Here is a 14,479-nt window from a genome sequence, read left to right as displayed (position 1 = left end):
AATTGTTTACTGCTCTCTAATAATCAAACACTCTGAGATTACTTGCTTGCTAACTTTGCCCACCGATGGATCGACCACATCTTCTCTTTACATCACGTCGGGCCCCATGCACGTATGCCCATGATTATCTCTCCGCCCTGAACCGCCTTTCCGGATGGTTGGAGCGACGGCTATAAACTTCCCCGTTCTCCCAAACCATCTTCCCTTTGATCTCCTGCTCCCAAACCACTTTCCTCTCGACCAAAGTAACAACGAGCTGCTGCCAGCCAGTGTGTCTGGTGTGGCGTTGTGGTTGGCTTCCTTAGCCAAAGCCCCAAAGCACAAAAGCCTCTAGAACAAGCTAGGACAGGGACAGTGCCGGTGTCGTCCTCCTCGTAGTCGTGGACGCGGATAGATGCGTAATGGGAGCAGCAGCAGCTGTTGCTCTTCTTCTCCGGTGGCTGTGGGGTTGCAACAAGTGCTTGGCTCGCAGGCTCCTGCTCATGGCTGGTGGTACGGACAGCTTACTCTGCTTCGTCCGGTGGCCATGCAAGAGCGGGTGATGCCCATGTCGCCTCTGCTCCATGGACTGTTCTCTCTGAATTTTCTGCTCCTCGTCGTCTACCTCCTGCTCTTCCTCCTCGCCAAGCTCTTCAATCGCCTCTGCCGGGCAAGGTTAGTATGCAGTGTGAAACTGTCAGCCAACTTTGGCTAGCTGCTGATCAATTCAGTGATCTTCATCTTCTTGTGTATTACTGAAAATTCATTTGTAGTGTGAGCAGGGATCATGGCCGTGACAACCGTGCAGAGAAATCTTTCCGGAGAGAGGAGGTCGACATCGCCGGGGGAGCAGAACCGCATAGGGCGGACTCGCTATTCTGGTTCGACGAGGCCCTGCTTGTCGACGAAGTAAAAGATCACCTGTCGTACAGTAGCGCAGCTGCGCATTGCTTGGAGGAGGTGGCCGAGAACTGCACCTTCCCCGCTACTGAATCCACCGCCCGCACCTCGTTCTCACCGCGGCGGGATCGCCGGTGCGACGACGTTGCTGCTACTGCTGCTGTCGACAATGGCCGTGCACAACGAAGGGCCAAGGACATTCCGATGACCGTCACCTTTGCCGTTGCCGACGACATCCCCACGGCGGCGCCAGGTGGGTGTCGGCAGGATATTCCGGTCGCCGCGTCACCGGAGAATGTTTCCGTCCAAGGCAAGCAATCTCCTGGCTGGCTACATTCCATTCCATTGATTCCATTCTCATGTACTGCATCGTACTCTCTCTTCTTTTGTCAGTCATTTCAGCTGATCTTTTCCACACTTAAAGTTTCAGAGAAGCCAAAAATCAGAGGAGGGGAAGACGATCGCGACGGGCATGAACAAGAGGAGGAGGACGACAACCAGGCCGGCTTACCAGACGTGAAGCGGTCCATGAACAGCAATGCGCTGGCCGACACGAAAAATCTGCTGCTGCCCGAGGTCGGCATGGTCGGGGGAGCACGACTGCTACGGCCACGGCGCGAGGAGGAGGCCGACGGGGACAGCAGCTGCCGGTTCGGCGCGTCGACGCTGACGAGCGAGTCGACGTCCAAGAGCTCGGTGGAGTGGCAGGGCTCCGCGGTGGCCAAGGACGCCTACTCGGACCTCTTCTCGTCGTCGTCGCGCCGGAGCTCGGCGCGGTGGGAGTCCTACACGCTGTTCCGAAAGTACGACGAGGACATGGTCTACTTCCACCGCGTCGGCGCTCAGAAGCTCACCGAGACAGGTACCTACACTACGCTGTTTCTTTCTTTACTCAAAGTTTGTTTCCGCATTAAGTTTTTGATTTGCTCATCATCATCGCTACCAAATATTCCCCAAGTAGATATCATCACCTAAGACCAACTTTTGTTGGCAAGAAGCTTAGGCAGCCGTGTTTTCGGTTCTCTGCCATGCTTTTCACGACATTTGTGGGCTCGATCAAGAATTTATTTTAACTACACATTCAACGATGATGCACGTAATAATCTAATCCAATACAAAATTACAAAATCCAACACACAAACAAATTGCACTTGAAACAAATTTGCAATATGTGTTCATCTTGTGCATGTGCATGCATGGTGCAGAGTCGTTTAGGTCGATCAAGTACCAGCCGCGGTCGATGTCGCAGCGGATCACGCACAAGCTGACCATGGCGCCGACGCCGCCGCCGATCGGGCTGCGCGACCCGTACCCGGAGCTGGAGCGGGTGTACGTGGCCCAGATTTGCCTCACCTGGGAGGCTCTCAACTGGAACTACACCAGCTTCCGGCGCCACAACGGCGGCGGCGGTGGCGGGACGATGACGATGCTGGAGGACCGGTGCTGCCCGGCGCGTGTCGCGCAGGAGTTCCAGCAGTTCCAGGTGCTGCTCTATCGCTTCATCGAGAACGAGCCTTTCGAGCACGGCCGCCGGCCCGAGATATACGCCAGGATGAAGAACTCCTCGCCCAAGCTGCTCCTAGTCCCAGAGTTCAGAGGTACCTCTGTCGGCCATTGATCTGCATGCTCTGCAATCTTGTACTGAGTTTTAATCCAAATTTTCTCACGACTGATGGACACTTGTGCAGAGGAGGAAGACGAGAAGGATGATCTGATATCTGCGGTGCAGTTCCTGCACATACTGGAGGAGTCGATCAGGACGTTCATGGCGTTCCTGCGAGCCGATAAGAGGAGCCACTACCAGATGTTCAGGGAGATGGTCCGGCGGCGGGCGAGCGCCGCCGACCAGACCATAGTCATCGCCCTCAAGAAAGCCAACAAGACTGTGAGTGGTCATCCCTAATCAAACATCTGTGATGTACCGCAATGATCAAATTTATTCTTAAAAAATGATCAAATCATCTGAATATTGTGAGTGTGTTTGTGTGCAGAAGAAGAACAGGCTGAAGGACGTGACGAGGCCGCGGCGGTGCCTGAAGCGGAGCAAGGCGAGGGACGACGAGGTGGTGCCGGTGCTTCTCGGCCTGATCGATCTCAAGGTGGTGGCCAGGGTGCTGCGCATGCCGGAGATCACCGACCAGCAGCTGCACTGGTGCGAGGAGAAGATGAACAGGGTCAGGGTCGACGTGCGCCAGGGCAAGCTCCAGAGAGACCCTTCCCCTCTCTTCTTCCCTGCACACTGACATGCACACCTCCATGGATGGATCTCGCTACGTACACTTTTGACTGTAAACTACTTTTCTTTACTTCGTTTACCTTATCTTTTTCTTTTCTTTTTCCTGATGTAGTCAAAAGATAAAGTTGGGTTTGCGTAGACACGATCGAGAATATGCAACGCACTCAGCGTCTAGCTAGTAGCACTGTGTACAAAAAGTCAGATAATTCAGAGAAGACGATGTTGTAAAGGCGTAATGTATATCTATCGACAGAAAAATAAGATCAGTCACTCGATATGGTGTACTAGTTGGGTGCATGTGATGTGGTGCGTGCTGACATGCGCTCACAGATTGGGATCGGCATTCTGCAGTACCATATTTTCATGTGTATGCGACACAATATTCAGGCATGTCCGTGCCTGCAAAGCAAAAGGAAGACTTGAGGTCGTGACAAGCACGGCTTTGATATGCATCCACGCTTTAGCCTTTCCTTTCCACGTGTGTTCATCTGCTTTATGGTCGATCTATCACGGGATGATGCATGCATGCACGGTAGGATGTCACACACACATAGATTTGCCTCCACATTTAAAGATGGATAATTAACCACATCCTGCTCCTTTTACTTTCGTTTTTTCTCTCTTTGCCTTTGCCATGTAGAAAAAAAAGCCATGTACAGTCGGAAGATAGCACCACGAAAATGACTCACATGTTGAATGTTGATATATCCGCTGGTTGATTTGAAATGGCAGATTGTGTACCCACAAAAATATTTGGCAAGTTGGGTCATGTCAGGACCGATGGTTGTGATCAAATGAACCATATGGTGAGATCTTACTTGCCCAAAAGGTTTGCGGAGTCAGGAAGTGGAAAGCGGTTGTCGAGATAAATTCAATTTTGTAAACTATTTCGATGGTCCAATCTAATATTGCGAAAGGTACTCATAGTCTAACTTTTGTATGTTGGGCAAGACTCAACACAAAGCGTGCACTCAAAGAGAATGGCTCTTGTGTAGACTGTCTTGGAAATGTTCCCCTAATTATAGTCGTAAAAAATACCTCTCTGATTCATATTAATTAACTCAACTTTGTTTAGATAAGAATATATCTCGTCAACAAACGTGTCTAGATACATCCGTTTAGATCTAGTTGAGCGAATTAATTTGAATCGGAGGGAGCATAAACAAAAAATCACCATATGGACATAATAGACACCAGTCACGTTACAAGTTCAAATCAAATTTCATAAAACAGAGCAAGAAACAAAAAAAAATAACAAATTGATATATGATAATTTTAATGGGCTCAATTCATTGCCCAATTTTAGTTAAATGTTATGCATATCATGATTTATCTTATTTTTCTGAAGTTTGTGAGCTAACAAATTACCTTAGTTTGTGCGCACATGCATGGATGTTGATAGGCCCAACAAAAGTTCGAATTTAGAGCATCTCCAACAGGAGCGCTAAATCTTGGCGCTGTAAAAGCGCTTTACAGCGCGCTCTATCCATGTTTTGTGCGTGAGGGCATATTCACCTCCAGCAGAAGCTCTAAACCTTGAAGCTGTAAAAATCTGTACCTGTTTCTGCGCGCGACGGATACAGCGCGCTCTTTCCGGCGCGGTAGATATAGTGCACGATATAGCGCTTTTGCCTCAAGCTGTATTTTACAGCGCGGGATAGAGCGCCTGTTGGAGCATAATTTTACGCCCGAGCGCTAAACCAGCCGCTTTTTTGGATACAGCGCGGGATAGAGCGCCTGTTGGAGATGCTCTTAGGATCTCCATCACCGAAGAAAAATATTGAGCAAAAATCTTCAATAAGGCCATGAGGTGTGCACGCCAACAATATCTGATCTAGCCGAAGAGCGAGGTTGAGTATGCATACTTCACCTCGAAACTATCACTGGCACACCGCGTCTCCCAGGCGGCGGCGGCGGCGGAAAAGCTTTTCCTGCTCCAATCTCCGATGTTTGTGCTGGTCTCCGCTCCTTCCGCTTGCCGCTCCGGCAGTAGGAGGGAGGGGGGCCCGTTTTTTGCATGGTACTTAGGGCGAGAAGTTCTCTGGCATGGCGCGCCGTTGGGGTGGTGGGAGCGGTGCCCGGGCAAATAAATCTGCCTCAACTCTTCTCCCACACTGGCGCTGTCCTTCATGGCGGCGTCTCAGAGTTGGTGGCACTGTGTGCTTGCCGATCTTTCAGATCGGTGGCTTTAGGGTTCATGGATGGTGTCGGCGAGGCAGTGGCGACGACTCCATCAGATGGTTTTTTCGTCCTGCTCTGTCCCCGTTGCTGCGGCGTTGTCTCCGGCGCTAAGGTTGAGCAGAGAGGATTTGTCCAGGAGTACGTGCATACGGTGGTCTGCACTGGTGACAGCTGGAAGATGGTGCACCTTGTGGTAGGTTCGTGGTTGAAGGTTGATGGTTCTGGTTCCGTACTCCGACATCGTTGTGCGTGGGTACCAGTGCTGAAGTTCGATGGCGTGTCCAGGGACATGCTGCCCTGGTCTGATTCTTTCAACGACAATGGTTTGTCCTATGGCAAACTACATTGGAGGTCCAGAAAGCTGATGATCAGCGATGGAGCCGCGTCGAGCTCAGGTGAAGAGGTGATATGTCCATTTTTTTCTTTGGTGGCTGCTACGATGGTGCCGAAGAAGATGGATAGGCGTTGGTTTGTCACATAGGTTTATCCTATCTTTCCAGATCTGTAAGATCGGTGTATACGTACTTTGTATCTCGTCTTTTATTTATCAATGAGAACCGTATTACCATGCAAAAAAAAAAACTATCACTGGCACAAACTTCTTCATCGGCACCCAATGCCAGAGAAAACAACGGAAGAGGGTTGAGCATGCCCCGCCATGCACCGGCCCATTGTTGCACCATCATTGATCCCCGACTACAAGAAGACCCGCTCTACAGCAACAGATTTATGCGTATCTAAATGCCAATATAGGCGTTGCTGGCTAGTTTACCAACAGATAAAAACGCGTTGCATTTTTGGGTGTTGCTAGGGTATAATGCAACGCGTATACCTGCGTTGGTAACCAATGGAATTAGCGTTGCAAGATAGCTACAGAATCCAAGCAACTGTTGTATGCGTTGGTGGAGGCATCCTATATGTTTTGAATATTCTCTAGATCAACAATTCATTTTTTTCTAGATTATTTCATCGTTCTTGGGGGTGGTAGATTTTTTCCCCGGAGATAATATAGTTCATCTGAGACACATCACAAGTAAATCATAAAATACAAATGTATTGCATGCCAATAAATTAATATTTATTACTGGTGTAACCATGCCATACATGAAAGTTATCTTACAAGTAAACAATATACAATCTTCATCAGAATATGATATTCCACCTAATTCTATATACATTCGTTCTAATATTTTTCTAACATCTTCAGAGTTCATATCCAATATATCAAGTATTGCTGATAGATGAGATCTTGTATGGGACCTGCTCACCTGCAAATACAAATTTTCGTTTCAACATAGAAGTCGCTAAAACAGTGTAAATTGTACTAGATACTTGCTTTCTTTTTCACCTTCCTGGCACGCCAAAGCAAGCCAGCACCCAATAAATTTTTGCTGTCCCTTTGCACTTGAAATAGCATCACACACTCACAGGTCGTACTGATGGAAATACATGAGGAAATCTGGATAAGAAATAACCACAATGAGATAGGAGTCAAAACAGAAGACTGAAATCCTTTGACAAAGGAGATCTACCATGTAACGAGAGAGCATACATATTTTGGAGTCTCACCATAAAATACTACCTTTTTATGTGCAGTATTTGTGGGTAAAAGCAACATCTGTGCACGGCCAAAAGCCACTGAGAGCTAATATTTTTCCCTTCGCCCATTTCCTGTAAAATATAGTTCTAGGAATCAACAAAAGCTATTAAAATAAGGGATTTTAAAAGATCTTCCAAATATATGTAGATCCCCCATACGAGTGGAAAGACTCTGAACACACCCATAATTGGCTACAGGTATGTTATCGCTCAATATCAATTCTAGTCCGTGCGTCAGATTGCCAGATAGATTCTCCAGCACAACCTCCAGAGAACATCGCTTGGTGGTTGCTCGCGTCTTGCAGTATAGTGCCTGTGCTGCTGCACGACAGTATCAATTCTAGTCAGTTCGAGTGATTCAGGAATTCGGCAAGTTGGGAATATCACAGTTCACAATGGAATGTAATTCGAAGCGAATAAGCCCAATTAACAGCGTAACTCAGTAAATTAGCACGTATCGTTGAGTCCGTTGATCCAATCTGGGCTGACGCGGAGAGGGGCACCTGGCCAGAGCGGCCGAGCTGGACGCTACCTGTGACCTCGACGGGTATGTACAACATGATCGCCCTCTCCTCGTTGTCCCCAGGCACCACCTAACCTCCGGCATCGGCTGCGTGTGAGAGAGCGGTGGCAGTACAACCGCGCCGGGCATCCGCGCCTTTCGTCTTCACCCCCACCATGACAGGCAGCACATCTCGGTCCTGCGCACAACCCAAAACCGAAACAAACACGCCGCCACTTAGAAAATTTGACCCCCAGTAGTACAGCGGGCGAGCTGGGTCGGGTTCAGTACGTACGTACCGGGCGGCGGCTCCGGGTGGCGCGGAAGGCGACAGGGAATCCGGTGCCGTCGTCATCCAGCCACAGCATCCACGCATCAACATCATTCCTCTCCAGCGCCGGTGGAGCTCCGATGCATCCGACGGAGAATCCATCACAACCGCTTCGATCATCTGGTCCTGGCCAAATCTAGAAGCTATTCCACAGCGGCGGCGGCGGCGGCTGCTTCATATCTAGGTTTGGGGAGGCGAGGTGTGGATTCAGGGTGCGGTTGTGCGTGAATCCTGCGGTCGTGGCAGGTGGTATTAGATAAGTTATGGGAGTTGCTTAGTGGGCTGGGCTCTTAGTTTTTTCTTTCCACAAATTCCGAGCTGTATGAGGAGCAACGATGTGGACTGCAACACATACATCTGTATCTATGAGAAAATTTTGCAACGGCTATTTAATGGGTTGCCAAGTATGTGTTGTTGTAGAGGGGTTCTTCTTGTAGCCGTTATGAAATGGAGTACGGTCCCGGTGAGGTGTGTTGCAACCAGATCAATCTGTGCTAGTGTGACCTTTCCGACGTCAAGGGTCACGACTCTTTTTTTCGAACAGGAGACGTAGCCCCAATCTCTGCATCAAAGTGATCCACGGGATTTCTTTGTTGCAAAGTAATAGTGTCAAAGTAAACTACAACTCAAATATCACATAAAGTTGCAAGATGGATTAACCAACGAAATAAAGAGGCTGATGGTATCTAATCATCTTGGATTCTAAGCGACTGGCGACAACCACCCTGGTTGAAGATAGCCAGAACGATCACCATCAACCGAGTGCAACCAGAGTCCATATGTTTCCGCTGCTCCACAGCAGAAAAGAAAAGACCACATATGAATCCAATACAAAGCCCTGTAAATGACCCTAATTGTTGCGAGGAGAGTATACTGGATCTAACGCTTGACCTGCATCAACTTCCCATGGAGGCATGAACTTTGGAGCACCATGAAGCAGAAAGTATCCACGCCCAGCCCTTGATCCTGGCGCTGCAGCCTTCAAGCCATCACGCATTATCCTGCCCCAGTAGAGTAATTCGAAAATTCCTGAAACGACAAAATCATGTAAGTTGCCTTAGTAGTAACACTGTAACAGAGCGACAAGAACTTCAGGAGCCATTGTTGCCGAAGGGGCAGAGGGGAACGCCTTTAAAAATGGGGAGAATTTTACTTCCCGGTCTCTACACTAATCAGGGATGCACACAGCTATTTGGCATGAGTACTAATATTTTTAATGATTAAAGTATTATTCTCAAGATAAATTGCATGAGTAGTAGGACTAGCCTGGGCCTTAAATATAAATAGGAATCTAAATTCAGACCGTCAGGATTTGAACTCAGGTGGTGCGTTTGTACATCCACTCCGAACTAGTTGAGCTAGGCTCACTTCCTGCTGGAGAGAACAGCTCTGCCGTGATCGTAGATGGAGCCATTTGGTCAGCGTAGTCATCCAATGGGGGTGAAGGGAGTGAGGGAAAAGACGAAGGATAGGCACAATGGTATCTAAGAGCATCTCCAGTCGCGTCCCCTAAATCGTCCCCCAAACGGCACCGGATCGAGCGTTTGTGGGACGTGTTTCGTTCGTGCCGCATTTGGAGGACGTCGCTCCCCAGCCGCATCCCCCAAACACCGCCCCCAAACATTAAAATACTCTCTTTTTTGTTTGTTTTTGCATTTTTGTTTTTATAAAGAGAAGAAATATTCCACAAACTAATACATAATTGGGAACGTGGTTTACACGAAGATATAGTTTGGAACATGGTATTCCACAAACTAATACATATTTTGAACCATGGTTGACACAAATATAAAACATTGAAAAATAATTAAACCTAACTAGGTCGGTCACCGCAGGTTTCGTATGTTCGCTGCCAAGAAAGAACACTCGCAGGCACACCCCGTGACCCAACTGGAAAATCCAGCTGTTGACGGTGCCCCTGTTGGTTCTTTCGAGGAAGAACAACCAGAAACCTCCGTGCCTATTTTTGCTGCGAAGAAACAACACTCAGTCGTCGTCCTCCTCGGCGCTATCACCGTGGTAGTGTTGGTGGCAGCGTGTCTCGTCGAACACCTTGACGCTCATGTCCCCGTCGCCAAGATAGGAGAACATGAGCACGAAGCCGGCTTCGAGGTGGTGGTAGCGCGCGAACTTCTCCCAGACGATGTGGAGGTACATCTTGCCGCACGCGTCGTAGATCACGTCCACGATCCACCGGCCGCAGCCGCATGCAGCCTCCAGCAGATGCAGCGAGCCCAGCTCATCGCCGTCGACGAAGTCGGCAAACGTGTCCGGCAGCCTCTAGATGTCGTGCGGGTCGCCCTTGAGGACGACGACAAACTCGAACACCACCGGCCGCTCCTCCTCCTGCAGATCCGACGATGAAGACGACGGCATCGCAGGCGACGGCGAGCGTGCAGCTCTACCGCGGCCACGACCACGGTCGCGACCTTGGCCTCCGGCTCTACGAGCCATGGAGTCGACTCTTGAGATGGTGGCGGCTAGGGTTGGGGAGAGAGGCTAGGGTTTGTGCGTGAGGGGGACGATGAGAGAGCGGCCCTTTTTATAGGCCGGAGGGAGGCGGGGGAGCGGTGGCGCTCATTAACACCGGCACGCAGAGCTAGGCGCGACGAGACGGTTCGCTGCCCCTCTGCGGAAGCTCCACCGTCGATGTGCGCGAATAACTTTCGTCGTGAGGTAGGCGATGGTTAGGTTAAACTTCAATGTGCCGCTGACGCATCGGTCCCGCCACTCCCCGCCTCGCTTTTCGTTGTGTCCGGCATCCCCGGAGCGTCCCCTGTGGGACGGGGACGGGCTCGGGGCGCCGGACACCGTATCAGGCCGCGCCGGACAAAAAGAGGCTTTGGGGGACGCGGCTGGGAACGTTTTTTTGTCCGGCGCGCCCCACATCCTTTTGGGGACGATTTGGGGAACGCGACTTGAGATGCTCTAAGGTTTTGTTGGTGCTGCTCCCTAAGAACGACACGAGTGCACCTACGACTATGTGAGATGGTTGACTCCACACTTGAAGATGGATAATTACCCACATATCATCCTTCTTTACCTTTTTTCTTGTCTCTTTGCCTTTCATATGTAGAGAAAAGCAGTCTCGCGAACTTACCTTTAATCCTCTGCGCTTTGTTTGGGGAAAAAACTATGTACGTGATTAAGATGGAAACACAAAAAGGACTTATACTTACTTTGATTTGGATCAATAAAATTTCATTTTGCGTCATGTCGTGCAGTGTCAATGCTGGTGTGCTGATAAGCAGCAACGGTAGGGACCAAACAAGGCATTGGTGATCTTACTTTAGGAAAAGATTTGCAGAGTCAGAAAGTGGTTCTTCTCCACTGCAACAAGGTCAAAAAAAACTAATGTTGGGCTGAGTGGCGATGCATGGCTAAACTAATGTACAAGTGACACGAGCCCACAAAATTGACAAAGTTGTGCACTTTGATGATTTTAGAGCGCGTTCCCGGTTACGGCCCAATAGCCCCTTGATATCTGGTGTATAATCCTTTTCTCTTCAAATCTGACAAGGTAGTGTACTAGTGTGTCCGTGTGTGTAAGTATGTTGTACACAAATAACCAAGCCTGAAACCTACAAAGACGCATCTACGTGAATATATGCATGATGCTTATCTCTTCTTGAGCATGATTAGTATACTTCCATACTGAGCTAATCCATGACGCACGACAATATGACTGTTCGATCGGGCATATGATACTCAATTGATGCAGAGTCAAAAATACATATTCAGTAGACGCAATCCGTACGATGGGCACATGCTCGATGCCGGCGCGCCGGCCGGTCACGGGTTAAAGTCTAACCTGACAAGCATAGCAAAAAGTACTCAATCCTTCCGTCACTAGCATAGCAAAATAAGCAACATGCTAATCCTACCATGCCCCCAGATTGATCTTGACGCCTATATATAGAGAGAGCTGCCCTGTGAAGCAGCAGAGATCAGGGTACATATATAAATCTTTGGAACCAAGTAGCCATGAAGATCAGCAGCACGCTGGTGATCATCCTGCTTTTTCAAGCCGCACTGGCCACGGTGATCTTCGCGGATGTGCACGCGACGTCCGTGGGTGAGGGCAAGGCCGTCAACATCAACCCGGGGAAGCTGAAGTGCTGCAGTAACTGCAACTTCTCCTTCTCCGGCCTTTACACCTGTGACGACCTCGTCATCAAAGAGTGCGACCCCATCTGCAAAAGCTGCGACGTGGTGAAGACGTCCCCAGTCAAGGAGTACAAGTGCGCTGACACCTTTCTCGGCATATGCGACCCACCTTGCAAGTAGAACCACTAATCGATGGAGCTTCGGCTTAGTTGAGATAGCTTCACCGCCTGTCGTGCATGGAGTATTATATAACCGTAATATATGTCATTATAAGCGTGATACATGTCAATGTTATAGGCGAAACAATAAGACAGGTTGTTTACGTGTGTGCGTTTATGGGTTTATGCAATAAAAGTGGTATAGTTGTCATACTATTGTCACGGAAACTATAGCGAAGGTGATAAGCTGTAACCTGTAAGATCATATGAGAAGGAATGAAAACAAACATTTTTTGAAGTTGAACACACTTTTTTATTTTTTATTAATAAAAGAAGAACAAAACAAAGATTTCTGTACAAAATGGAGCTAGAGGTTAGCAACCACTAAGAAGTAAAAACTACAAAAAAAAAACTACAAAAATGAAGAGCTATACAAAATTGCAAACCCAAGATTTCAAGTCAGAGTAAGACTTCTTGGATGCCTTTGCACAAGTAAAACCAACTTCATGAATGAAACGAAATTAATATATCTATGAACGCTTTTAATTATATGGAGATTGACCATACAAAGGTTTCTTAAGTTTTCAAATAATATGACCGTCACACATGATGAGGAAACAAATACCAGAATTGATGGTCGGATTAAATCTCATATGATAGTGATGTTTGGGAGCCGGGTTTTAGATGAGGCATATTTTGTTCATTTGTACGACCTAAAAGCCCCGGCCAAAAATCTAAATCAATTTCTTCAAAGAAAACTCAAAAGGCGCAAAAATTGCTACATTCTTCAAAGCTCCAAATGTTATCCAATGAATGACATTGTAGTCTACGGATCGGCTCTCCACCACATGAGGTTTGACAGGATGCTAACAGACATCCACCTGAATATATGCATGATGCTTATCCTTTCTTGAATCTTGACTACGATTAGTATACTTACATACCGATCTAATCCATGACGCATGAATACTATGACTGTTCGATCGGACATACACAGTAGTCAACCGCTGCATAGTTAAAAATACAAATTAGTAAACGCAATCACATACGACGTACGTGGACATGCACGCTAAGCTACGTACTGTCTTTCAGGTCTCTTACGTGTAACAGAAAACAAAGTCCATGGCTCGCCGGCCGGCCACGGGTTAAAGTCTAACCTGACAAGCATAGCAAAAAAGAATACTCCTACTTAATCCTTCCGTCACTAGCATAGCAAAATAAGCAACATACTAATCCTCCAATGCCCCGAGATCGATCTCAACGCCTACATATAGAGACAACTGCTCTGTAAAGCCTCAGAGATCGGGTATACATAAACCGTTGGAACCAAGTAGCCATGAAGGTCAGCATCGCTCTAGTGGTGATCCTACTTCTCCGGACCGCTTTGGTCACGGTGGTCTTCGCGGATATCCATGCAACATCTGTTGGCGAGGACAAGGCCATCGACATCAACCCGTTGAAGCTTAAGTGTTGCAGCAACTGCAACTTCTCCTTCTCGGGCCTCTACAACTGCGACGATGTCGTCCTCGACAAGTGTGACCCGGTCTGCAGAAGCTGCACCGTCGTGAAGACGTACCCTGTCAAGGAGTACAAGTGTGCCGACACCTTCCTCGACATATGCGGCCCGCCCTGCAAGTAGAACTACTAATCCATGGAGCTTCAACTCAGTTGAGATAGCTTCAAAGCGAGTCGTGCTTTCGAATGCACTATGTCATACTTCTCTGTTCGGAAATCCGCCACACTTACTTTCGAACAAAGGGGGTATTATAGAAGCGTTATATATGTTATTATAAGTGTGGTATATGTTGATGTTATAGGTGAAACAGTAAGATGATGTTTACGTGCTTGTTTATGGGTTTATGCAATAAAAGTGGTGTAGTTGTCATAGTGTTGGTGCGGGAGCAATGGGGAAGGCAATAAGATATAAGTATGTGCACAACCTCGACTCATCAATCGATAATTCCTCATCAATGAAGTCCTTCCTTTCTTTGCTACTCCGCATATAGATTCGAACTTGCACATTGTTGGTGCTAGTATATGAGAAGGAATGAAAACAAAAGGTTTCTTAAGTTTTCGAATAAGATGGCCGTCACACATCTAAATGATGAGGAAGCAGATGCCACAATTGATTGTTGGATTTGATCTCATCTTGTGGGTGATGTTTCAGAGGTGGGTTTTAGATGAGGCGAGGCTTGATCCTTTGTATGACCTAAAAGCAGCAGGCCGGAATTCTAAATCAATTTCCTCAAAGAGGACTCAAAAGGCGCAAAAAGGCTTAATTCTCGAAATCTTCAAATGTTACCCAATGAATGGTATTGTAGTCTACGGATCGTCCCTCCACCACATGAGGCGTTGTATGAGCTATCGATGTCTTTTTTCGTACTACACTTTCTTTTTTGCTTGCGGTGGTGTGCATCTTTGCAATGTAAAGGCTGGGGCAAGCTTTTATGAGTCGTATATATCATCCTGATGTGAATTTACAAGTT

General features: G+C 47.8%; 3 protein-coding genes across 4 annotated transcripts; all 3 read left to right on the top strand.

Moving 5' to 3' along the window:
• The first annotated feature begins 203 nt into the window (after positions 1 to 203).
• Positions 204 to 3,374, top strand: LOC124666105. 2 transcript variants are annotated; one of them, XM_047203457.1, is made up of 6 exons: positions 204 to 654; positions 762 to 1,189; positions 1,304 to 1,741; positions 2,085 to 2,477; positions 2,568 to 2,764; positions 2,871 to 3,374. In XM_047203457.1, the coding sequence occupies exons 1-6, from the start codon at positions 395 to 397 to the stop codon at positions 3,120 to 3,122; spliced, it is 1,968 nt and encodes a 655-aa protein (XP_047059413.1). In that variant the 5' UTR covers positions 204 to 394; the 3' UTR covers positions 3,123 to 3,374. The 2 variants fall into 2 exon arrangements, with proteins under 2 accessions (XP_047059413.1, XP_047059412.1); XM_047203456.1 differs by having other exon boundaries at positions 753 to 1,189.
• An 8,320-nt stretch (positions 3,375 to 11,694) lies between these two features.
• Positions 11,695 to 12,172, top strand: LOC124659547 (Bowman-Birk type wound-induced proteinase inhibitor WIP1-like). Its single transcript, XM_047197408.1, has one exon. The coding sequence runs from the start codon at positions 11,713 to 11,715 to the stop codon at positions 12,013 to 12,015; it is 303 nt and encodes a 100-aa protein (XP_047053364.1). The 5' UTR covers positions 11,695 to 11,712; the 3' UTR covers positions 12,016 to 12,172.
• A 1,157-nt stretch (positions 12,173 to 13,329) lies between these two features.
• LOC124659883 (Bowman-Birk type wound-induced proteinase inhibitor WIP1-like) lies at positions 13,330 to 13,632 on the top strand. The gene has a single exon (XM_047197699.1). The coding sequence runs from the start codon at positions 13,330 to 13,332 to the stop codon at positions 13,630 to 13,632; it is 303 nt and encodes a 100-aa protein (XP_047053655.1).
• Positions 13,633 to 14,479: the final 847 nt, after the last annotated feature.

The sequence above is a fragment of the Lolium rigidum genome, chromosome 6, assembly GCF_022539505.1.
Source record: "Lolium rigidum isolate FL_2022 chromosome 6, APGP_CSIRO_Lrig_0.1, whole genome shotgun sequence".
Classification (NCBI taxonomy): Eukaryota; Viridiplantae; Streptophyta; class Magnoliopsida; order Poales; family Poaceae; genus Lolium; species Lolium rigidum.
The sequence above is the reverse complement of the archived record's forward strand: the minus strand, read 5'-3'. Positions and strand labels throughout refer to the sequence as shown.